At 43.8% G+C, this 26,544-nt stretch overlaps 1 protein-coding gene across 1 annotated transcript; it reads right to left on the bottom strand.

Moving 5' to 3' along the window:
- LOC149275218 (band 4.1-like protein 1) lies at positions 1–22,627 on the bottom strand. Its single transcript, XM_089504889.1, is given in 21 exon segments — positions 1–6; positions 564–680; positions 785–865; positions 1,075–1,152; positions 1,290–1,442; positions 2,038–2,103; positions 3,088–3,159; positions 3,628–3,930; positions 9,377–9,478; positions 10,900–11,058; positions 15,768–15,898; positions 16,196–16,371; positions 16,759–16,856; positions 16,969–17,121; positions 17,351–17,438; positions 20,512–20,730; positions 20,944–21,019; positions 21,329–21,371; positions 21,647–21,751; positions 21,974–22,117; positions 22,466–22,627. Coding segments are annotated over 21 exon segments (2,532 nt in total).
- Between the last annotated feature and the right edge of the window lie 3,917 nt (positions 22,628–26,544).

Genomic DNA, 26,544 nt, shown 5'->3' on the forward strand with positions numbered 1-26,544 from the left:
TTATTTCTTGGGTGAGGAACAAAGAAGGAGGCAGAGGGGAGATTTCACATCCAAAATCTGAGGTCAAGATTTCTAGGCAAAGGAAAAGAGAGATTTGGAAATATAAATAAATCGGTCGTACACTTTTACGCAAAAGACACCGACCAACACAATATAATGGGAAAGCAGAGCAATTACTGCATACAAATATATGTTTTGTTTTGTTTTTTACTCAAAATGAATATTTCCCTTTGGAAGGGGAACTACACCTTTTATTTGGCCAGGGGTAGATTTCGCCTCTCATGTCGGTTTACCCATATCAGCCTTGGTGGTCTTATAAGAACTCATTTATTGTAATGTGAGAGTTTTTTGTTCCGTTTCTTGTTTTAAAACATGTTTTTCTACACCTATTTCTTTACTTTTATACTTCTTTTCTTTTAAGATGTAAACAGATTTTTGATACATTTCCCTATACCTTCCAAGCAGTCCCATGAGCATTGTTATTGGAGTGCATGGTTAGCTATATGTCATATGTATGATTTTAAAACCAAAGCAGTGAAAAATCCCAGACTCCCTGCCCTCACCTGAGCGCTCTGTCCCGACTCCTCAGGGGAGGGTTCTGTCTCACAATACACCACGGCCTTGGTGACCAACATGTCTGGATGCTGTAGCTTTGCCTCCTTAATGGCCATAGCCAAAGCCTAGTGGAAATAATACAAAAAAAAAACGGTGTCAAGAGAGGAGGAGAGAATTTCCATTTTCTCAGCTTTTGGCTTAAGCCAACCAGGTGTTGCTATAAAGCTACCTGCTCTTGGTCCACATCTTCGTCTCCAGTGATAATTATCCGTTTCTCTATCCGTGTCTCAGAGAATCCTCCTTTCACAGTCTGCGTAGAAAAAGAAAGGCCATTGGTGAGTAAGAAATGAAAGAGTGGGTTCAGAGTCTACCCAGAATTTATACTTTTTTGGAATAATCGCCTAACCGCATTCTCTACAGGCTTTTCAGAGATAACTATGTGTTATCTCGTGGATTAAACCTGAACCATTGAAGCTGCGGCTTCCCCTTATTAAAGTAAATCTTCAAAATGTTTCTGACCTTGGTGACATGAGTTGTTGTGGATGACGATAGTGTCTCTGCTGTGGCAGCATGGGTGACACTTGTCCCGTGGACAGTCTGAAAAATAAGATGTACGGCCGATTGACAGATTGCAATCAGAGTGAACGTCTAGACAAAATAATTGTTGAGCTGAATGAAAGACTGATCTGTAATACAAAAGTCGATAACTGATTTCAAACATGGCCGCAACTCACATGAGCCTGTGTGGCTTCTGCTTGCGGCCCCGGTACACCCTCTCCAGTTGTTACTGCCTGCACTTGTTCTTCACCTGCTTTGTTTGTTCTTGTGTCTTCAGCCTGGGTGTCAAATGAGATAGAAGCAGTGAACTGGAAGTTCTCGCTCACCACCTGAAAAGACCTCCAGCCCAGGGGAGTCTAGCAGGCAACTAGACTCAGTGGCGGGTGGCCACGTATATGGCTCGTATTAACATTATCTGACTTAATGATTAGTTGCATGCATTAATACGGTTAACTAATGGACGTGACATACTTCAGTTCTAATGGGCACCCTTACTAAGCCAAGAACACCACCTGGACAAACATATGTTTTTCACTAACTCACTTCACTAAACCCTTAGTTTTTAAATTGGATCCAAACTTGTTTCCAAAATTAGGGATTTTTTTTAGCAAATACCATTTTTTTTAGCACTGAGGGGTTCCTGGGCACCTGGCATGAGACCGTTAGTTGGTTTCCAAATACAACCGACATAAATCACTTTATAATATATCCACAACAAGCCGTGAAAGGGGCTTCGGATATGAAACTTTACGCAAACAGAAGGGAAAGTTTGCTCCTAAACATGCTGGTTTTGATGGTTTTAAAGGAACAAGAAAATAATTTCCCAGATAGTGGGAAGGCATTGGAAATCCTTTCTATACCACAATTCCAGGTCAAGAAGGAAATAAAGGGGTAAATACAATGGGCCATTAAGGGGAACCAAACCTGTGTGGGGGTTACAGTCTCTGTCTTTATGATCTCAGTGCTGACAACGGCATCTTTTTCATCCACCTGAGGACAAGAAGTGAAACGGGCCAATGAGAGAGGGCGGAAAAGCAAGAGGAGAGGGTTTACTTTATTGCATACGGTTAAGAAATATCATCACTGAGTTATCCAATTGAACACAGACATTAGCTGGTACTCCAGAGGCATGATAAAAGCTTAATATAGCCATTTTTGTCATATTACTGGAATTCCAGGTCTCATCTTTGTTCTATTTGATGTTGTAGACGTTTGGACCATGTAGCTTGGTTATAATGGAAAGATCCAATTGTGGCAAATCTCCACTGGTTCCAAAAGTCTACTATAGATACATAGATAGTGGTTATGAAGGTCATGAAGGTTGGATGGACACCACTTTTTTCTTGGATTATTTAAGATGGGCCTACTAGAAAGTGATTTCATTTGTTACAGAACATCTCTGCCTCGTTATTAAATTCTAGAATGTGGAGGTAAGGATAGACAAAGTGTCCGTGTAAGGACACCAGTGTCCGTAATGAGACCTGTGACGTTCATTGATGTCTCACAGAACTTGTTGCTGCCTGCCAGCGTATGGAGGGCTTGCTTGTCATCTCTCTGAAACGGATCCTTCAGGCTACCAGTGTTCTAAACATCTGAGAAAGGCTATCTGTTGCTTATAACTGTACCTTAAGGCAAATAGTAACCCTGATTACAAAAGAAAGAAATCAGAGCACTATGAAAGAAATCAGAGCATTTGGGACTTGGATGGTTACCAGTATATTAGCCCCTCTCACAGTACAGCTTTAATATCTTCCATTTATATATATGTCCTCCATTTATTATGAAGCTTTACAATCCTTTTCAAATAATTTTACAGACCCTTAATCACCGAGAGCAAAGTGAGAAAAGGCTACAGTCAGACAATGTAATAAAATGACGGCGAGGTGGAACAGCAAGTATTTGTTATCTTACCTGTGTGGTTTGAACTGTCGTAACTTGTGTGTGTACAGCGCCCGCTGCCTCTGCCTGGCTTACGCTGGTCACAGAACTTGTGACCTCTCTTTGCGCAGTCTGTAAATATGAAAATATAGGCAAAATGTTTTATGACTTTTGTTTAGAAAAATAAATCCATACTTGGCACATGTGAGGTTACATTGGGAGTCAGAATATACACTCGGAACAGATGACATTTAGTAACATGCACAATATGGGAATATGACATTGGAATGGATATGAAGTCACACCTGATCTCACAGTATGAAGTTTCAGCACATGGCATGATGCGTACATATGATGTCACTAACATGCAACTCATGATGTTTATCCATGCCAAAAGGAGGGAGATGGAAACATGCAATGAGACGTGATGATAAATACTCTGAACATAAAGATGATGATGAATGGAAATGATAAAAATGCACATTGAATGTCTCATTCATGCAAGTCCTCTTTTTTTTCCACCATGTCCCATGCATGGATAATTCTTTGTGTGAGCAAGCTGGGCATTCTGGAGAAAATAAGGCAGGATTTGACAAACATTCCCATGCTGTACCCTTATACCTCAGCTTGCTCCACCTTATCTTCTCTGTGCTCATCTTGAGGAGCTGTTTGGGGATTATTTTCTGGGGTACTTCCTGCCCCATCACCTTGGTCTCTGTGTAACTCTGGCAGGCTGCGGGTGAAATCCTCAAACCCTACATTGGAGTGGTAATCCCCGATGACTGTGAAGTCCACCTCCGCTTCCAGGCTGGACGTAGAGCTGACCGTTATGCTGCTACACTTTCTTTCGATACTCAGCTGGTTCTCCTTTAGAAGCCCAGTGCTGTGTTCTTCTTCTCCACCTCCTCGTGCTTCATCTCCTTCTCGGCTGCTCACTCTCTAGAGGATTGAAAGAGCCATGGATGGGGAGGACATTGGTGATAGAGCCTCACAGTTGGGGAGTATAAGGGTGACTTCTTCTGACCAAAATCTAAACTGATTTAATGTGTTGAGGAGTACCGTCAAGTGATATGAGTAGAGAAACCACGCTCTCTAGACGTTTGTCAACACACATTTATCAGGTAAGTACACAAATAAGGTAACGCAACTAACACCACATTTAATGGATACTCAAATGACCTCATAGAGGATATTTATATCAATTCTTTGTCACTGACACTGTGAGGCATACAGGTTGGGATGATCCATCTACAAACATTTCAGTAGACACCTGTCTGTTGTAGATGGATATGAGAGAAATCTTTCTAATCTAAGTTAGTTAACACAGTCTCTTTTGTGACTTGATTTGGAAGGGAAGAAGACACTTAAACCATTATAAAATAAACCTTAATATAATAATGGATGGAAACACAACCTTTCTATGTTGTCTCGATGAGATATTTATCTGAAGCCTTGCATTTCTATACACTTTTATTGTATTGTTAGACGATTGCTATCTGTTGATGGCTTCACAAATGAATTAAGAATGCTCGGCATAGACATACATAGGCTTTTTTATCAGCACATAGACAGGCAAACATTGTCTTTTTTAATCATATCACTGGGTACAGGAGGGTCACTATGAGGGCAGGCCTGGCCCCCCCGACCTGATAAAAGACTGTCCCGGATTTCCTAAAACCCTGGTCCGGCTGAGAGACCTCTGGCAGGGCGGATGGGATGTCCCTTTCCTCCCAGGATGTCGGTTCAAGAGGCTGACACTAGAGTGGGAGAGAAGGATTAGAGATATGGAAACCCCAGGGACAGACAGCAATACCCGTGGCGGGATGCATGAGACCGATGCTGAACAGAACGGCATCAAAGCAAGTGGGCGCAGACTCATTAAGCTGTGATAAATTTATACTATAGCGTTACTAAGTGTGTGTGGGGGGGGTGTTCTGCCATTTTTTTTTCTTGGGTTCACCAATTGAGAAAATAAGTAAATTAGGGGTAAATAGAAGGTAGGGAAAAGTTAAATCTAAAGCAATATAAGGAAAAATAAGGTGAGATGGCAGAAGAGTAGTAACGCAAGTAGTACAGCTATCCATAACCTTAACACAGCCTAGTGACTCAGTGCCTGAGCAGCACAAAAAGCAAGGAATCAGCGGCCTCGGTGCAGGGAGTGGGGAGGAGGTGGGATGGAGATTAATATTATTCCTTCCCATGAGGCTAAAGGCACCACTCCAGGATTTTCAGTTTATTGATTTTGTTAGCATGGGGCAAGAACCTGTTGGGTACCAGCCGAGCAATGCTTTCCAAGTCGAGGTTAAAAAATACAGCAGCTGCAGTAACCAAAGAAGCACTTGAAAGTTATTGGGTTTGTCCAATTCCTGGAGTGGGAAAGATTTTTTCAACAGCCTAGTTAAGAAGCAACTTCGATTGTACCCTCCCCGGTTACCCCTTCTACCCGTTCTCCCTCCCGTCTCCTCTCTTGCTTCCATGCGTTTCAGATATCACTGCGCTCAAGCCAGAAGCAGATTGTGGGAGAGCTTTGGGATGTACAAGCAGACACCTCCCGCTATGACACCATGCCCCTCCGTACACATACAGAGGCCCGGCGTGCTGGCCAAACCGCGACATGTCCACGCAAAGCAGGATCGAGGTCTTTCCCCCCACCCCCGACACACATGCTGCTCTGAGCTGAGGAAAGTTACCGCCGCATCAGTCAGTGTGATTTCGCATCCAGAATCCGGAGAAGAGATGTCCCCAGGTGTGTCTGTGGAGTCAACAGGGCTAGCATCTTCTCCTGGGGAGGGGGCTGCTGGAGCTCTAGGGTTTGGTTGGAGGAGAAGTCTCTCTGTTGGATTTCTGTCTGAAGCCTCTTCTTGGTGACCTCTGTCCCTGGGCAGTGACACTGGCAGTGGTATAATGGTGGGTAACATAAAGTGCAACACTGGTGGACCCCAATCTTCAAATGGTGGATCCTCTATATTTCTCTCTACGGTTACATGTACACCAGAAGACAGAGGTTCATTCATTACTGAAGAAGCTTCCAACGCTTCCCTTCTTTCCGCATTTCTCACAAGGTTATCTTCTGATGTATCTTCTAATTGTGAATCCAACATCAACATATTGGTGGTGACATACTCCTGGACAGCCTCTTTCCCTCTCTTTGGAGGCAACCCTGCCTCTTCTGGGGTATTTTTGTTCTCTTCTAGCCTACTGTTAAATTCTGGAACACTAATCTGCTCATCTTGTTTGTGAGGCTTTGCACTGCTATCTTTGTCATCCTCTTTTACATGCTTATGCTGGTAGCCAGAACTTTCATGCCACACCAGCGGCCTCTCTAACTCACTCCAGTGCATTCCAACAGGATACTCTTTCTCAGTGTCGTCAGCGCTGTCATCTGTTTCCTCTTCACACACAATGACACGTCTACTTTCTCCATAGTCCATGATGCCCCGACCTCGGCTTCTGTTTGATGCTCCCAATACCAAAACTCCCCCACTAGCTGTTTTTGAGGAAGTCCTCTCTTCACCATCTATTGCCTTCTCCCCTCTTGTCTCTGATGTTTCTCCCTGTAGCCAGGCAAAGCCATGCTCAGTCTTCTCCACCCTGACTGTCCAATCCCTGCTGTCCTCAGCAGGTGCCCCATCAGGAGCTGTCCGTGCCTTGTGCTCAACATCATCCAGTTCGCTGGTCACCATCACTAGACGTTCCTCTCTCTGTGTTAGCCTGATTCTTCTCTCCACTCCTTTTGCTCCTTGTAAAGGTCTGTCTGCCCCCCTCTCTTCGTGTGTCTCACACTTCTTCTGTTCTTCTTTCTCCCTGGGGTGAAGTTGATTTTGGGAGAGCTCTTCACCTTCAGGAGACAAATCTGGTCCAGAATGCTGAGCATTTACATTCTTTTCCACTCCTCCAAAAGATGTCTTTGCTTTTTCTGATGGCCTTTCTATAAAAACCCAATGCTCCATATCCTGCATTTTAACCGGAGCAAAAGCAGTTATTTGTTGGTATATGATGGAAGCAAGCATGATTGTTATGTGCTTCCTTATCCTTCTAATTAGTTTCAGGACAATCACAAAATGTATACATCACTTGCTAATACTTGTGAGAACATTCTATACCCCTGGCAAAATAATAACAAGGCTTTCTAGCTACACAGTATGTTTTATTCCCCAGCAGTTGTTAAAGTCATTATAATGCTCTGTATTTCGATAAATAGTAGTAAATATGCTACATTGTTTGATAAGACTGGGTGACTCAAACGCAGCATAGCTATTAGTATACAATGACTGAAGTTCTTCTACATATCAATAAGAAATATGCTAAGAGCTTTGTCAAGAGAGAGGGATCCTAATGGATCTTGAGTGATATTGTATCAAGTATGGAACTGGTTGCAGGGAATCTGGTAAATACATTCCTATTTTAGGGCAAGACGGAAAAGGACAGAATGACCAGCTGTGAAAATAATACATGCATTTACAAGATTTTATCCTACTAAACCATTATATGATGGGGTGGAACGGAAGAACTATATAAACCAAGCAATAATTCCATCAGCTGCTTACAGGACCAAGAGAAGGTTATGGAGCACCATGGTTTCAAAGCCTCTGTTAACAATGGAAACATATCCTACCTCTGCAGCATTCCCGATTCAGATTTTAAAGCAATACTCCAAGAATAATCCAGGAATAAATGAGTTTCCAAAGTTACTGAACTCTGGTCCTCGTCTTCTCCCGCGAAAGAAGAGTTTCGGTCTATCTAAGCTTGAGGAGCGTTGACTCTTCAATTAGTGCAGGTCTGATAGGAAAGCACTGGCCGGGCAACTTGTTTTTATGGAGAGTTGGGTGTTTTTCGGGAAACATTTATCATTTTTTATTCATGTAAATGTATCTATATAGTGGTTTTCTCTAGAAAGAGCCTTGTATAACATGATAATCCTATTAATCATGTAATAATCACACTTGCATATGGCTGCCACAGAAAGAACGTATTCTCCAGGAGACAGCTGTGGGTTGTGGGTTTTGAGATAAGGAGATAAGGAGCTCCATTCAATGAGCCAACAAAACCTTTATTGTGACAATGGTAGAAACGGCATGGTTTGCAATTCAACTTTCTGACTACGCCCAGAACAGCAATCGACGATTGTAGAATGTGAACGCTAAAAAAATGGCTACATCATGGCCAATAGAAACAAACTAATATTTAGAGATTCAATGGGGTGCACATTAAGTGTCTAAATAGATACCTTTTCACACGTACATTCTACAGACAAAAAAATAGTATAACGGTTTACCCTTTCAAGATAAATGTTTTGTCCCTTTATATGGTTAACTGATCATGATTGGCAACATATGGACTTTATACCACTAATTCTCAATTAGTTTACATCCTGTTTTGCTGCAAACATATATATACCACCATTCACAAGTTTGGGGTCACATAGCTGTTTTCATGGAAAACAAGGACATTTCTAGCTGTGCCATAATTACAAAAGGGTTTTCTAACTATCAATTAGCCTTTTAAGCTTAAACTTGGATCAGCGAACACAACGTGTCGTTGGAGCACAGGAGTGATGGGAGTGATAAAGGGCCATTGGAACACAGGAGACATGGGCAGCCCCTGTGCCAGGGAGCTAATCGAATGTCCATTTAAGAGACGGACAGGTGTGTTGGATTTGTGAAAACAACCAGGAATCGTGTCTTGGAAAGTTAGAACTGGCCAAGTGCATTGGATCATATCCAAGAGCTTTGAGGGTCACGGTTGACTACATGGCCCCTGGGACATCATTTGATGTTTTGGTTGGAATTCGGAGTGGCATTTGGATCTTCCCTATCCCCAACCCAGCTCTGCCTGCTCCCCACTCATTTTCAGGAGGTCTGGCCCCTGGAGACCCCCAGGCATGGGCATGTTGTCTCCTCTGCAACAATTCCTGTCCTTACTCTCCTCTCCCTTTTCATGGGGATTTTGTCGTTGGCTGTTTAGCCTTTAACTTTATCAAAATCATTACTAGAAGAGTTTTACTGTATTACTCAGAAAGAAGTATCTACATAACACATTGGTATCCAGCTACGAAACCAAATTAAATAGCAAACTATCTACAACGGCTCTCCGGATATCTGAATAAGTAAAAAACGGGAAAATGATTTCAATGTGGTTATATAAATAGGCCTTATATATTGCACCAGATGTAGTGTAGATTATATCCTTAGGGTCCAGTTAATTCTGTCTCTCCAGACTCCATTCCCTTCCGTCGTGTCACATGGTACATGAAGTGTCCAAGGATTTGGTCTTTAGACCTTTATTCTACGGTGATTGTATTTACTGAGCTGTGACGGATTTGTTCTGAAATTTATTGACATTTATAAGCAGGATAGGGAAAGGGTGTAAAGACAAGGATAGGTACCTCAGGAGAAGAAGCCAAACTTTTCTGAGTGAAAACTTCGGAATCCTGGGAATTGGTTGCATCGGTCTCGTGTTCTTCTCCTCTTGCTGCGTCTTCTGTATCCTGCTGGGGTTAAAGACAAGGAAGGGAACAGTAGGAGGACAGAAAAGAAGACGGGAAGAAGAGGTGTAAAGAAGTCTACTAATATAATAAAAGGTACACTGTGCTATATATATATATATATATATATATATATATATACTGTATGCACATCATATAGCATGTCAACCTCCCTTGTACATAGAAGAACTGGTAGCATATGATGGACAAACAGGGAAAAGAAAAAGTGTCGGTGCGCTAAGCTAGTCTCAGGCTCAAATAATACAAATGTATAATATAAGGCCTACCAAACAGTGTGAGCATGCTGCAAATACAGTGTGTTGGCTGTACAATGTATACAAAAAACAAAATACTGTCTGCGCTTCTCACCCTAATAAAGTTGGCAACAAATATATAAACATAATATAAATGAGAGGTTTTGGTTATATGAATTGGCCAAAGCATAATTAAGCTCACCCGCCACGTCAAGGCACACTCTCAATAGGGTGAGATCCTACTCTCACCTCCTACATAGTGGGCACACAAAGCAGTTTATACTGCTACCAAAACCTTATTAATGTGTTGGGGGAGGTGCAATTAAACCTCCTCCCATTTAACCCCTGGACAGCAAGCTGCAACCAGACTGATGAGGAGCCAACAACCTCAAATATGTGCAAACAGGGAAAAGAAAAAGTGTCGGTGCGCTAAGCTAGTCTCAGGCTCAAATAATACAAATGTATAATATAAGGCCTACCAAACAGTGTGAGCATGCTGCAAATACAGTGTGTTGGCTGTACAATGTATACAAAAAACAAAATACTGTCTGCGCTTCTCACCCTAATAAAGTTGGCAACAAATATATAAACATAATATAAATGAGATTTATAAATGAGATCTCATTTATATTATGTTTATATATTTGTTGCCAACTTTATTAGGGTGAGAAGCGCAGACAGTATTTTGTTTTTAGCATATGATGGACACCAGCCTTGTCTAGACTCATTCTGGGACTTATGACACAATTCTACAGGTTCACAGCACACCAGAGTCCCTCTACCCCGCAGCAAATGATCATAACATTGTTCATAATTCACACGCATCATAAAATAAAGGGTGACGCATACATAGGGCACGAGAAATAGATGGAGTCATGGGAGGGTTTCCACCTACTGTAGTTCTGAAAGAACTGATTGTTCCGTGTCATTTCTTCCACCCCATCATATTGCTGTTTCCATTATCTTTTTTCGATTACTAATGTTATCCCATTACTCCACCCTACTTTGAAGTAATAGCACCTACCAACCGATGTGTCACATGCCTATCCTTTGGATTAGTATCTCGAAGGTATTTCTTCCATCTCTGTAACTCGGTTTACACATATAAACCTTGGGTGTATAGAGACACGGCTAATCTTTGGCTCGCACATGCCAAGTACATCCACTTACCTCTGGTTTGGGGGACGAGGAGGTAGGCGAAGAGGGGAGCCGCTTCTCCCTTCCACGTTCCCTATGGACCAGCTTGCTGTTCGGCTGTTTCAGAGTTCTCTTCAGCTCATTAATACTGGCCTGATGTTTCAACAGAACATCTTCTGACTTGTCCAGGAACTAAGAAAGACATTTAAAGTTGAGTTAGTGCCGTATGGATTCCTTTAGCTCTAAGTAGTAAAGCCTAATAAGACATTCTCCTTCTGTTAACGGGCTAAAAAGTAGATATTGTATGTAAAATGCCTCTTAGGTATGCACAGACTGCTTAGCTGGGAGTTGTGGGTGTCTAGTAGATAATGGCAGATGATGGGATACTGGCTGGGATACTGGCTGTGGATATTAGGTATTTAATGCTAGTATTGAGTCTAATGTATCAAAATTGAAGATAGCATTAGCCATAAATGTTGAATCCATCACCTAAAGGAAATAGATTGTATAAAGCCTTTATAGGTTGGGATAGACGTGAGTGGAACACTACGAGCTCTGTATTTGCACAGCTTTCTGATTACAAAATATATATATCAGTTTTCTAATTTCACAACACCAACGTGACATTAAGAAATGCCTAGCTGAGGATTGTATCCAATTGTTGCTCGTATCGTAAACCAGGAGAATCTGCTGGTTGAGGTCTACCATGCAGAACAGGGTCACATTGATGTCACAGACTCGGCAGTAACATTATAGAGAATGTTTTATGTTGTACAGGAGCATCTTGAACCAGGGCATCCGAGAGTCCATTATCCCCAATGATGTGACAACCCACCCACCAGTGCGGTGGATCCAGAGCGACCAGCCTTTTGTAAGGCACCGTGTTCCCTTATGAGGTCAGAACATGAGGTGGTGACATAGAACTGGGAAGGGTTGGTTTGGGCTTTAAGAGATCCGCATATAGTCTGAAGAGGGTATATGTTTAAAAATTTCTGTTGTACGGTGTGACGGAAGCCTCCATCACTGGGGCCACTGGAGAGGCCTGACTGCCAGCCTCCTCCCTATTGACTATGGGCCCTGGGTTTGTAGAGACTTCTGTGGCTTCCCCCAGCAGTATCATCTCATCACTGGCTGAGGGGATTATCTCCAGCAGACAGCCAGGATCTGCCACCAGGGAGTGACCACCATTCTTTGATGTTTAATGTTGTATAAATCAGTCTCTCCCCCACCTATTGTATTGTTAATCCCGTTACTGCCCCTGTTGTCTCTGAGAGGCAGATTAAGGGGGCGGTTTGTGTCCCAATATCTTGTTTTATGTTAATGTGTGTTTGCTGGATATATCCAGCTCTGTGTGTCCAAAATAAATCAGTCTTCGTTTGGTTTTACCCTACACTGAGTCTCGGCGAGTGACTGGGGAACCGGGGAAAGTGTGTTGTCCCAGGCTAAGGGAGCACAAGACAGCGGAGGCAGTCGGTCGGACGAGCCAGCTCCGTGACATTGGTGGCAAGCAGTGGGATTGCTTCTTAGTCCGAGGGACACTTACTTTCTACCGGGATTAACCGACAGGACGGCAGACTTCGGTCGCCTTGACGAGGACATGGATGTGGTATCAGAATTCCAGGGGCTGCTGCGGGTCATCCTCTCCTGCTACACCACTGCCCTGCCTACAGAACAATACCAGAACCTGAGGCAAGTGGTTCGACGGTCAGTATGGCAGAGGGCTGTTATACGCCGGGGTCAGTGTCTTCCAAGCTCCGAACAAAAGATTAGAGACCAGCGGGAACTACGGATGTCATTCCTGGGACAGCAACCCCAGGAGAAATGGGTATCCGAATTGGACAAGCTGGTGCAACAGGAGGTAGAGCTGGAAGATCACTATAGGGCTCTGCAGTGGTATACAGAGCAAGCATATTGGGGAACTGCGAAAGATTGTTCTCCAGAGGGCTATGACTTTGGTGGCCCTGGATTATTATGGGATAGTCTTCAGGAGGATCCAGACTTCGGCAGCACAGCGGAGTGGCGGATTGAGGACATCCGGGATTTCAGGGAGTGGTACCTCCCAGATGCCCTAGGACTTAAAGGTGATTTAGACTTTTTAATTACACAGGAGTGGGAACTGGAGAAGGCGTATAAAAAACTGTTCGAACGCGTTCAACAGAATGCCCCGGTGTCCAGGGATTGTGTGGATTTTGTGGATGTGATTGAGTGGTCAGCTGAGGATGTTGACCCAGGCGGGGTGGATGGGACTGCGGTCTCCACCCCTGAGTCACAGGGATGCTGGGCAGCTAATCCAGATCCAATACTGGAGCTGTGTGACTTTACACCACAACCAGAGACTGGGGATTTATTTGATTTATTGTCTGAGGATGTTAACCCAAGAGGGGTGGATAACACTGCAGTCTCCACACCTGGGTCCTCAGAATGCTGGGCAGTCTGCCCAGATCTCTTAGTCCCAGCTGAAGAGCTGGCAACAGGGCAGAGCGCTGCTGGCTTCTGCCCCACACCTGCAATCACTACAGGGATCCAGGGAGATACGGCAGCCGGTCCTTCTCCCCAGCGGCAGCTCACATGTCCGGGAGCGGAGGAAGCGGCCCTCCCTCCCCAGCGGCAGGCCGACCCACAAGATGCCCTAACCCCAGCTGAAGTGCTGGCAACAGGGCAGAGCATCGCTGGCCTCTGCCCAGCACCTACCAAAGCTGCAGGAATTCAGGGAGATACAGCGGCCGACCTGCCCCCCCAGCAGAAGCAGGGAGGTGGAACAGCCGGTCCATCTCCCCAGCGGCAGAACCTAATTCCGGGACCGGATCAACCTGAACTCCCTCCTCAACGGCAGCAGGAGCACCAGGGAGGGGATGCAGGCGGCATCCCTCCCCAGCGGTACCCGGGAGATGGCGCAGCCGGCCCATCTTCCCAGCAGCAGCAGGAGCAACAATTTTGGGAGGGCATTGATGGGCCAAATAAACTGACTGACTACGGAGTCAACCCGTTTGGGGTCTCATCCTGTGTCAGTCCAATTCGGAGGGGGAAGAATTGTGACGGAAGCCTCCATCACTGGGGCCACTGGAGAGGCCTGACTGCCAGCCTCCTCCCTATTGACTATGGGCCCTGGGTTTGTAGAGACTTCTGTGGCTTCCCCCAGCAGTATCATCTCATCACTGGCTGAGGGGATTATCTCCAGCAGACAGCCAGGATCTGCCACCAGGGAGTGACCACCATTCTTTGATGTTTAATGTTGTATAAATCAGTCTCCCCCCTATTGTATTGTTAATCCCGTTACTGCCCCTGTTGTCTCTGAGAGGCAGATTAAGGGGGCGGTTTGTGTCCCAATATCTTGTTTTATGTTAATGTGTGTTTGCTGGATATATCCAGCTCTGTGTGTCCAAAATAAATCAGTCTTCGTTTGGTTTTACCCTACACTGAGTCTCGGCGAGTGACTGGGGAACCGGGGAAAGTGTGTTGTCCCAGGCTAAGGGAGCACAAGACAGCGGAGGCAGTCGGTCGGACGAGCCAGCTCCGTGACATACGGTACTTGGTATATTGCTGAATAATACGCTGAATTTATGAACAGGGAAAGACTACTGGGTTGATTAGATTATTAGCTGGATTGTGTGATGGGTAAACAAGTATGTAATGGCAGATGGATAACTGGGTCATTAATTGGAGGTACGAGGAGAAAAACAGGCAGGATATAGGAGAGTACATAGGACGGGTAAATGGTTTTGTGGTAAGCACTGGGTTACATTTGTGGGTATTTGGGTAAGAAGTCAGGTGTGGGGTTAAATACAAGGATTCTGGGATAGGTGAATGGGGCTGGAAAGATAAATGGATTTTGGGTTAAGTTGGTGGGTACCTCCTTGTGCCGGGGAGTGCCCTCTTGCTCCGACTGGTAGCGATAAGTAAGAAACAGAAGCAAGCGAGTGAGAGGGAGAAAATGCAGCACAAAACACCGCTGTACACAAAGGGATGCACATATGGAAACAAAAACACTGCAGAGATACACATACATACATGGCAATTCGAGGCAAGCAGGGAAAAAAATCAATACATAAACTACAGAGTGGCCAACGGTAATTGCAAGAGCTGCTACGTAACCACATATGTGGCAATCAGTGCATCAGCCATTTAGATTGACCCAGTTGCACTTATGTAGGGATATCCTTAAATTATGGCTTGTTAGTAGTACCATGGGACTGGAATTGCACTAGGGTGCTCCCACAGACACAAGGACATTGGAGCAGACAATTCCAGTCCTCAAATGCCACTAAAAATCAAACCCGCACCAGCCAAGGTTCTGGAGTCTGAGCCACATGTATGAGACTTCTTAGCTGGTACGAGGGTTGCTTAGACATGCAAATGGGTATATACATGGACATACTCACATCTGATGCCTTTTTAAAGACAAATGTATACAAAGACTATGAGGATTATGTATAGAAAGTGCCATTCTAGTGCATTGGTATTATTACCATAGCAACCAGCAGGAACACTGGCTTATTGCTATGGTGATAACATCATGCTTCAAACTTGGCACCAGAATCACTTTTCATACCTGTAGCCCCATTGTGCCATAAATTGAATACATGCAATATCATGTGAGTGGCTGTACAGACACATAAGCACATACGTGTATAGACATAGGAAACATGTAAAAAGCATGTGCATTCACAAACAAACATAATCACACCAAGATACATATAACACCTGTGTGTCCGTGTGTGCGCTTATGTGTTTTCTCAAACTGAATCCCTAGGGGTTCTGGCACAACCCAAAGAAAAGTGTGCGGGCGATTCACACATAGACACAAACACAAAATGTACACATGCACATATATACAGTCCATGCGCAAATAAGAGCACTGTCTATTGTAATGAACATCCACCAATAACCACTAGCTCGCTCACCTTCAGCTCCTTGATTTTGGTCGGTGTGGTCACCTCTTCTTCTTCTCCTTCCTTCTCTCCCTGAGAAATCTCATTGCTTTTCTCAGGCGAGGATTCGTGATTCTCATTAAAAGTGGCTTGTTGTGAAAATCCTAAAGGGTCAAAACAATGAGACGAGTGGAGGCATGAAACATCTGATACGTTAACCGAGTTATCCAAATTATCCATATACTGTGATAATCAAACCACAGAAAGACTTAAGAAAAGATCCATCCAGAGGGGCCGTATATCTCACATGTGGCTCTATCTAGTCAGAGGTGGCATCTGTGCTCATACCAGTAAAATGCTAAATAAGTACCATTGGCCTCCACATACTCTTCCCTATACCATGTCCCTTTGGCCGGCCCTTGTTGAAAGACTGCCCCATATAACTAACCTCCCTTGCATACCTCCTTCGGCGCTCTGGGACAGAGAGTACCGTTTGCTCGAGGAGCGTTTGAAGTTGGGAGCCGGCCGATCTATCAGGGCACTTGCTTGCTGAGTTTGTGCCTGTGTGCGCCCACTGTAACGGAATTTGGAGCCCATCACCAAAAAGCCCTTCGGGGCGGGCTCTGGGGACACAAGCCTGTTGAAAATACAGTAAAGGAATGCAATGAATCTCTGCCAAACCAGACATCATTCTTTATTCACATAGTTGATACCAGCATTGTCCATCTACTCAAGTATTTATCGGATATAAGCAAGCTGAGAGCTCTGTGCCAATATTTGTCTCAAGAGTTCTCCAAGAACCTAAAAGGCTCTGATACAGAACCTCAGCTCTCTAAGCTATTCTTCTACTGACTGTACACACGGACTTCAATCTCTGTACCACCAGCTTGGCCCGTGGATAATTACACTGGTTCTGTCAATGCAATAATAATGTTCTGAATGGTGTTATTATACTGGATATAGTAGCCACCTTAAAAGAAGTGGTTGAGATAGGCGTTGGAGTCATAAAGCCAGCTGTACCCACCTGAAGAAGGTATGATGTTCTATGCAGACCTTCCACAGTCGCTTCGCAGCTCGGTGATTGGGTAATTTAAACCCAATGGTGCTCTCGAACTGCTCGTACTAAAAAAACAGGAGAATGTGATGCACTTACAGTATAATATACAGACACATCATATGAACAATCCTTTCCTTCCAATCCATTATACTCTCCCTGGTCTATCTCCATTCTCACCTCCCCCGGCCGAATCTTGATGTAGAAATTGCTCCTTTTGTAGGAAATTTTTAGGATCTTTGGCCAGGCAAAGCGGTTTATCCTCAATCGGTCTCTGTAGATCAGGAGTCCGTTGGCACAAACGCCCAGCATTATATCAATGCCTTCAGAGTCCTGTGGGAGAATTGGGAGTCAGAACAGTCTACAGAGGTAAGTGGGCAAACAAGACAACAGGAGTTGACAACTGAACTTGTGAGCATAAAAAGCCAGGGGAGCTTTAGAATAAGATAATGACTGGGTGAAAGTGGACAAATCCTTAGATATGGGGGCTGAAAGAGCATAAAAAGAGCAGCAGACATAGAGGAGGAGTGGATATCAAGAGGTCCATCTCTTACGGCCATACCTTGGCGTGGTGTAGATCCACTCCATACATTGACAACTTCTTGGCATTTTCTAGAAAATGTATCTCTGCTTCAGCTGGCGTCATTCCCCTGTTAGACAAAGAAAGAAAGGTTATACGCCAAATCCATTCACTAAGACAAAAACAGACCAATTACGGTCCTGCTTTATCCCATTTGGAATGCAACCCAACCCAGGATGGCTGATGGTCCTTGAAGACTGCTTGGGAAATCTCCACGCATCCACTGCATCCTTTCATCTCTCTTGTTTTATACGTAAAATCCTCCTCTGTTGGATCAGACCTTTTTGGTTATTTTTTCCACTACCTAGATCAGCTCTGGTGGGGCTATACTCTCTGTTTCCATTGTCATTAGCACAGCTGGAAGAATTCGTGCCAATTCTGGTGCACCCTGGGGAGCGGAGAATCGTATTTCACCATCAAAATGATAGGAGAAATCTGTCCTGTATCATTTTTATCCTCAATAAGATGATATGTGTTCACCACCATCCTACCGTATTTATAGTTATTTCTTTCAACTGTGTTTTCTTCAGCAATAAATTGCAAAAATGGAGTTGGAATAATTATATAAACTGTCTGGGATGATTTGATCTCCTTCCAAATGTCTACCCTGCCGTTGCCTGCTGGGAGGCTTAATTTATCTGTTATTTTAATACAATTTTGTGATTTATGTTGCTGTGACTTCATTACTTTGATGCAGTGACAGTAGAAGAATTGAGATATTCCTCCAGGGTGATATTAATGTTTAAAGAACACACGAGGAACGCAGTCAGGGTTTTGATTAGGAACATACTATAACATTTTATAATTTTTTACATATCTGCATAGACCCGTGATGCTGAAGGACCACACAAGTCCTGATTGTTGATGACCATATAGGAAAAGCCATAAGAGACCCATGAGTTTTCGATGAGGTCTTATCCATTCAAAGTAACTATTACTTATGTTAATTTATATACTCCCGGTTGGAAGCTTGGACACTTGAGCACCAATGTGATATCCATGGTGACCTTCTTGGTGCAGAGTCAACTTTCTGCTGATGTCTTCCAGCCAAACCCGGGATTCCTGTGAACGTGGTCTTCAACGCCATTCCCCTCTTAAGTATCTGACACAATGCCTTCTATGACAGATCTTAGCATATTTTGTTACAGCTTTTTTATGATGTCTAGCGAAGAACAGAGAACTCCTCCATGAACAGAGTGTAACTAGGTTGACTGTCTCAGCCGTGAGATTCATTGTACCCGACTCCGTTATTGCCTTCAGATGTAAATTATTCCAGCTCATTATTGAAATGAATTCAGGGAATTTATTCCCTAACCTGCAAGTCTTTGGTAAACACAGCACAGCACCGAGACGGTTTGTACTGCGGTCCCTAGCCTTTTATGTTTGACTGTCTCTGCATCATACTGTTCATATGATTACTTCTGAAACCTTCGTCCTTGGCTACATCACCAGACAATGAGCTCAATGTCAGAGAGAAGGTGGCTTTATAATTTAAAATCTAAACACCAAGATATTTACAAGCAATGCAAATGATTGTATATATGATTGTATTGAGGGGATGGTAACCCATTTTGGGTCAGTGGCATGGAATGACCATTTATAATGGTTGATAAAACCACTAAACATCAGCGTGTAGAGATCTAGAACACAGGTTTAGGCCAACGTTGATTACGGGGATCCATCACCCATCGACAGATCCACTCGTGTTATTATTGAAAAGCCGTCATATTTTTATACTTTATGCTGATTTGACTTTATCCGTTCTTTAGAAACTATAATTAAATATTTACACAGTAGACTATTGTGGAACAAGGAGAAAAACAGATTTCTTTTTTTTTGTTTGCAGATTCGATAGTCACAGACAGGTTAGAGAGATGCATAATGCTGTCATAATTAATTAAGTACAGCTATTAAAAATATAACACATCTCCATAGCAACTAAGAAAATGTCCTGCTGTTTTCATCCTAGGCACCAAGAATGGTGTCAGCTTCTTCTCGTAATAGGGGACACAGATAGGTCCTTGAATCTCCCATCATCCTGATCCAAGTTTAAGTTTAAAAGGCTAATTGATTGTTAGAAAACCCTTTTTTGCAATTATGTTACAGCTAGATATGTCCTTATTTTCCACGGAAACAGCTCAGTGACCCCAAACCTTTAAACGGTACTGTACATAATTAAAGAATCACTCCTGCGTGTACAAACACCTCCTGTGCACCATTATGGAGCTTTCAGAAAAAAAGGCAGATTGGGCTGAAATCCTCCACATGGGGAAAAAAACCGACAAAATTCCACTATTTCCAGCACCCTCGGGGGTTCCGATGATGAGCGCGGAGATATCTGATGCGTATAAACAGTGTCTGTAGATCCCTTGGTGTTTCAAATTAAAATGAAAATGTGAGACATTTACAAGCTGCATGCTAATTAGATGATTGCCAACAATTGCTGTCCCCATTTAAACGTCCTGGCAGAGGCTGGGTACAAAACCCATTTTGAGAAGCGAATGAAAAACACCCGTTATGTAACGAGCGACGAATACTGCACTACAAACACACAAATAAATATATTGTTCCAAGATCAGATTCCTGAAACGTAACAATGGAATCAGCGCTGTTAGGGGCTTATTCACTAAATAGGGAGGTCCTGGGCATTTCCACAGCAAGATGGGCTGAGTTAGAAATGCATAATGTACGTTGGTGCTATAGAAAAGTAAATTAATGATGAATTATTGTACATTGAACCTTTAGTCATGGCCATGCACGGAGCGGTGCAAGGAGGTGTATTGAATGTGGATTATGAGCCAACACTAGTGAGTTTCTAAATGGTCCTGCCGAACGCAGGGTTAATATGGTAAGATCTCTTGAAAGCACCGCGCTGATTTAACGATGCATTACGGACCATCCCGGCCCTTCCACATTTAGCCCACCATATTGCATAGCGAAGTCACCTAAAAATACTCAACCCCCTGGAAACTCCCCATTTAAATAACAACGCTCCAAAATCTCCCACAGGAACATATCTGATATCGGATCCGGTATTATAAATAGACTGTAATGATACGTCAATAAGTTGGGTGGCCGCACAGGACTTTGGGGCTCAGCGTACCTTTCCACGCAGCGTCACGCAACCTTTCCTGCTTCCTCACCTGTAGGTTTTGTGCAGCTCCATCACCCTCTCTTCCAGCTCTCGCGTTTGGTTCGGGGAAAATCGTAATTCGCTCACGTAGTTCCCATGATGTTCCTCGCTGTCAAAGTCCCCAAGCTCAGCCTGTACAGTATACGACCCGAGCAGTGCATGGGTGACAAAGGAGCAGGGGAGACGGCCGCTGATGATGTCGGCACGTAGCTGTAGGCACAGGTAATACCTGCAGGAGAACAGGTGGGATCAGTTATCGGTGGTATTTCATAGGAAGGTTATGGCTCTGTGCAGCTGACATCCCAAGCGCTGCTCTAAAGGACTGGCTATATGAATACAGATGTGGCTAGGGCATACACGGCTACCTGGTAACTGGTAAATAATTAAGGACATGTGGTACATGTATTTATTTAACTGGTTCTGCTTAACACACGCAGCATACCTTGTAATATCTTCCGTCAGCTGTGCAGGATCTGGAGGATAAAACTTTACTGTGAAGCCAAATGTCCAGGGACCACCTGCGGAGAGAGAACAGCGTTAGGCAAAGGAGGACGGGGAGAGGGGGAAGATAGCGGAGCGAGAGGAGTGGGTGGCAGAGAAGATCAGAAGCAGAGTTATGAGTGGGATGGTAAAAAAAGAACAGATAGTGGGTGAGGAAAGAAAGTATCAGGATACAAATTAAGACAGAGAGGGTCTGAGTTAGGTAGGGAATAGGGAATGATGACCATGCCAAGTCTTCTGTGAAGGTGTAACACCTAGCATTGAAACACAATGCAGAGAATATGGAGAAAAAATAACGTGGGTCACAGCAAGACTCACAAACTTACTTCTGATTTGTTTTTTTATTTCCTTGGAGGGATCCAGCCAGTTCTATGACACAAGAGGAGCAAGGTTAGTAAGGAGATGAATCAGGAATCCTGACAGTGGTCAACCCCTTTTGGGAACTGATCCGGATATTGGCAGGAGACACCAGTGATGGGATCCTGATTCTATCTCATTCATAGCTCAGAAATCTGGACCCCAATACCAGTTCAAACACCATGTGTCAGAGGGCATATCCTGATACAAACTCGTATTCACCCCCCGATGTGGCCAAGTTCCTAAAGGTTCCATAGGAAGATTATAATATAAACACATATGATTACCTTCTGACTGTCAGAGTCACAGAATGTGAGACCAAAATAATCCTTCTCCAGCAGGTTGAGGTGTCCACACACAGTATCGAAAAGCACTTGCCCCCGGGCGTGCTTCTGTAACAGAGAAAAGAAACAACCATTCTAGGGGGCTTATCAGAGTCCTGACTGCTGCCATACTTCAATGCAGCAGAAGTTGCCATGTTGGACATTTAAAACCTGACACCAATGAATTTGTGACTCAGTGTTTAACTACAAAGACTTCTGTAGGAAGGCAAGTAGCCAAATGCATCTTGTAGCCCCCCATGGCTTGGGTTATCCATGTAGGGCAAGTCTCACCTCCACCTCGCACTCGTAGAATGAGGAATCCAGCAGGGTCACTTTGCAAAGGGCACTCTTAGGTTTCCTGGGAGTTTTTTGGGGTGATCTCTGTGCATGAGTAGGTGTTGTTCTGTCCTGTGCTCCGTCCATTCTCTCTTCACTCTGTGGGTTACCCCAAGAAGAATTAAAAGGAAAAGAAACAAGAAATTCCATTTTGCCAATGGTCTACAAGGGAAGGGTGCTACCAATTTGAAAACAGGGACGGAAAGTATTATTTAGTTATACTTTAACAGAGAACTAAAATGAGGTTTATTTCTCTTTATAATTTTTATGTAGAAGAACAAAACATTCAGTTTTTAAAGCACAGATTACCGGTAATGGTTCTGTGAAAGAGAATACAGGTCTATAACATAAGACTACTGCATGCCGTTTATATAACTGCTTACTGATGATGTAATTAATAAGTGATGTAATAGGTGATGCTGCTTTGGTCTGTGACGTTTTACTCACCTCTACAGGTCGCCTTGCATTCTCGCTGGCCGGTCTTTCCACATTATTTGCAGGGCTGTTAGCGGTATCTTGCGGGTGGAGAACTGGATTGGATACTCCGTCCTGGGAGGGCCCCTCTGGACCAGGCGTGAGCTCAGTTTCTGATCCCATCTCGGTCGTCATTGTGGCTTGTCAGTCTGGACAAGAGGCGAAGAGACAAGAACACACACAGATTGCTGAGTTCCGCGTAGAAGAACAACCAACACTGAATATAAACCCAGCGCTGTCTGAGCCAGTCCTGATAATCTGCAGTCTGGGGGTCCCTGTACATTAGATACAAACCCAGCGCTGTCTGAGCTGGTCCTGATAATCTGCAGTCAGGGGGTCCCTGTACATTACATACAAACCCAGCGCTGTGTGAGCCAGTCCTGATAATCTGCAGTCAGGGGGTCCCTGTGCATTACATACAAACCCAGCGCTGTCTGAGCCGGTCCTGATAATCTGCAGTCAGGGGGTCTCTGTACATTAGATACAAACCCAGCACTGTCTGAGCCTGTCCTGATATAGTGCTGTCAGAATACTGCATTGGCCTGTCCTGATTTCTTTTACAATACAATAAATCCAGCATTGTCCGAGCCGCTCTTTATATTTTGTAGATACTGTAGATTAGGCGCAAATCCGGCATTGCTTTCCAACCAGCAGTTTTGAGGTCTACCTATACCACACAGCAATTCAGCACCGCGTCTGAGGGTGTCTTTTTATCTCTTAGCCCCTGCCTTGCACCAAAACCATTTATCCACCTACACAAATCCTCCGCATAGCAGGCTGGGGGTGTAAATGGAGAAGACCCCCTCTTGCCAGAACTGATTAATAGATACTGCAGCAAGAGCATGATGGACCTGAGGCCAAATAACTCAGCCTCTAACTGGTAATCACCCACTGTATCTCTTCATTCTCCTCTATTATTATTTTGTCAAACTCCTGCCTCTGCCTTTCATTCTTGTGATCTCTCTCTCTACATCATTCTATCGCTATACATTTCAGATGGAAGCCATGCATGAACACAGAATTAAATCACAACTGAAACCCATGTTGAGCTAGAAGATGTGAGCTGGAGGACATAGAATGAGACCATGGCCGGACCACGTAGAAAAAGATCACAGCTGGAGACACGGAATGGACTCACAGCTGAATCGTGGCTGGGAGATCTAGCATTTATATCACGGCTGGCGAAAAAGGGGAATGAGAGAATAATTATTATTATTATTACATAATATTAATACATAATACCTGTGCATGAAAAGGCAAGGAGGGCTATATGGAGACAATTCTAAAATATGTGACCCACCTCTAGATAATCTGACATTGATTATTCTTCTGACCTATCTTTGAATTGAAGAGATGAGTAGTAGGGGTTACTATGTAACCCACTTTCTTGGAGCTAATCCACATCCAATTAATGTCACATTACAGGAAAAAATACAGTCCACCCAGCGTCCTTGGAAATAAAGTATCTAATAACTGCAACAGAATGACAGTGAATCAATGCAATGGCCAACATTCCAGAATGTAAATGGTTATATTTTTAATATTAAAGAAAAAGATGAGAAACAACAATGGGGACTCCTCTTTTGATGGCTGCCCTCACCAAATGTCTAGATGGCTCAATAGAATAAAATGTCTTTGTGTTAATGGCGCAGTTTCTCTATGGAGAGATGGAGATGCATCACAAGCCCTGGGCGCCAACACATAATGGAAAGGTATTAAAACCGGGCAAGCTGGCAAATTTCAGCTAGGGAGGCAAGTCGAGCCAAATGGTCCAGTAACACGGCATCTTAAAACACACAGCAAACAGTCAAAGACACCCCTGATACAAGCGATATCAATAAACCAGCCTGTCTCATACACACACATGTTACAAACATTGCCAAATTCGTTCCAAATAGGCAGTTACTCCTAATGTCCCCGAAAATCAGCATGTCCCTGGTTAATAAACAGATTGCACCTACCTATTTGCCTAAAAAAATGCTTCCTCGGTGTCCATCTTTGGGACCCAGGTCCCTTTTACTACCCCGATGCCCCCTATTCTAGGAGCTCAGAATGTTTGCTGGGTATGAGGGCATTAGGGTTCTACAGCCCTAAAAGTCACGATAATGTGTATAGAAACAGCAGGAAATGTGTTTAGAAATGTCAATGTGTAAATAAAATACATTCTTACTTTTTTTTATCACCTTAGCTCAATTTCATAAATAGCTATTAGTCACAAAGTCTCATCAATATTTTTATACCCCCCCTGTCCCCTGGCTGCTCCACGAATCACACACACACACTCACGCACACATACTAACCCAAGTGTGCCTCTTAGGCCACTAAATGTTTGGAGGTATGCTAATATTGTTGCTTTGGAGGTAGTGTGGGCATCTTGTTTAATCATAATATGATATTTTATTTAAAGTGTGCGAACCCTCCCAATATCTCCTCCTATTGCTCATATAACTCCTCCTACTCCTACTATAGTTCCATATAACCCCTTCCAATAACTCCTGCTATTGCTCATATACCCCCTCCTACTCTTTCATATAGCCCCTCCCAATAACTATAATCTTTTCCTATAACTCCTCCCATTGCTCTATGTAACCCCTCCCCCACTCCCTTCTCTTTACAATAACTGCGTGTCTTTTGATATGAGCCCAAGTCAATACCTTGTATTCTACCCACGCAGTGCCCGCGTCTCCCGTGCTGCCATCCAGAAATCGCAGGCCCTTTCCGCTCTGCAATGTCACCCAACTGGTTCTGCCAGGTGGAGTCATGAGCGTGAGCTGCAGTTGTTGTTGTCTTTGCCACACACGGTTATCACCAGACAACTACCTGTTCCGGAGAACTTTCAAACATGTCATCGCCAGCTATTAATTGCCCAAGGACACGCTTCCAATAAACCGCCGCGATGGGACTGTGCACCCATATCACGTTAAGATGGGTGCCAGCAGGGTGATGATGGAAGAAATAAATTCTGCACACTTTCCTAAACAGCTATGTGAGCACAACCTCTATCCACAACCCTTAAAGCAAGTGTCCTCCTAAAATCTTTAGCGCTGGGGACTCTCAGGGTTTGACCCTGAATTTCAGATTTTTTGCCCCAATATCAGGGTCTTAGGGTGAAGGGGCAAACTGTCAGGGTCACAAAGCCCGTTTGCTTCCAGTATTTCATGGTTGATATCCCTGCTTGAATGTAGGTGGCTTAATTAAGTGTATCTTTAAATAATAACAAGTCAAGGTTTCTATAAGGGCCGGTATTACAGCTGTTTGGGTAACATGTTTGGCAAGCCACTACATAGACTCAATGGGCTAGCAAAGGGTTAATACTTTAAGAGCCTCGGGGTCAGCTCTTTTATGTCGGTATGTCATTGTTATGGTGACTGTACATCCTTACGTTTTATGGACAGCCCCTGATTTAACTATTTCAGTCCTGATGTAACACCCCGGGGATTAGTGAAATTGTGTGAAGACTTTAAGTCTGTTCCAAACACGCTTGTCGCCTCTGGCACAGAAGGGCTCTACAGCTAAGGGTTACTGTACAACATCTTGCGGCTGAGCTGTCAAACCGTGTAACTGCTTGACGCAGGTATGTCTCCCAAGAGGTCACAGTGGATCCCTTGCACCGTATCATTTTCTAGGTGTGGCTGCACATAAATAAATGCACAAAAAAAAAACCATGACAAACATATGTGAACTAATGCAAAGGAAAGCATGGTATAAAAGGGACAGACACACAATATTTCTCCTTTAAACGTGGACACATATATTTGCGATCAGTGTATTACAATATTACATCATCCCCACATGTGACTTATTCTGAAGGATAAATATCTTAACCCTGATAGTCGGAGCTGGAAATTTACCCGGTTTCACCTGGAGTCTCAGGGTGAAAAACTATTTCTCCGAGGCTCTGAGTGTCTTCAATCACTGGGCGGGGATTGGCTCTTCACCATGCTCATTCCCCACCCAGGTTCTGCTCATTTCCCTTTAAACAATGACGATGGCCAGCCCCACCCCCATGTATGGCCTGTCCTGACCCCTTATCACAGCCACACACCCTCCTG

This window comes from Sceloporus occidentalis, unplaced genomic scaffold (genome assembly GCF_023333645.1).
Source record: "Sceloporus occidentalis isolate IW3139 unplaced genomic scaffold, rSceOcc1.0.p SCAF_293, whole genome shotgun sequence".
NCBI classification, from domain to species: Eukaryota; Metazoa; Chordata; class Lepidosauria; order Squamata; family Phrynosomatidae; genus Sceloporus; species Sceloporus occidentalis.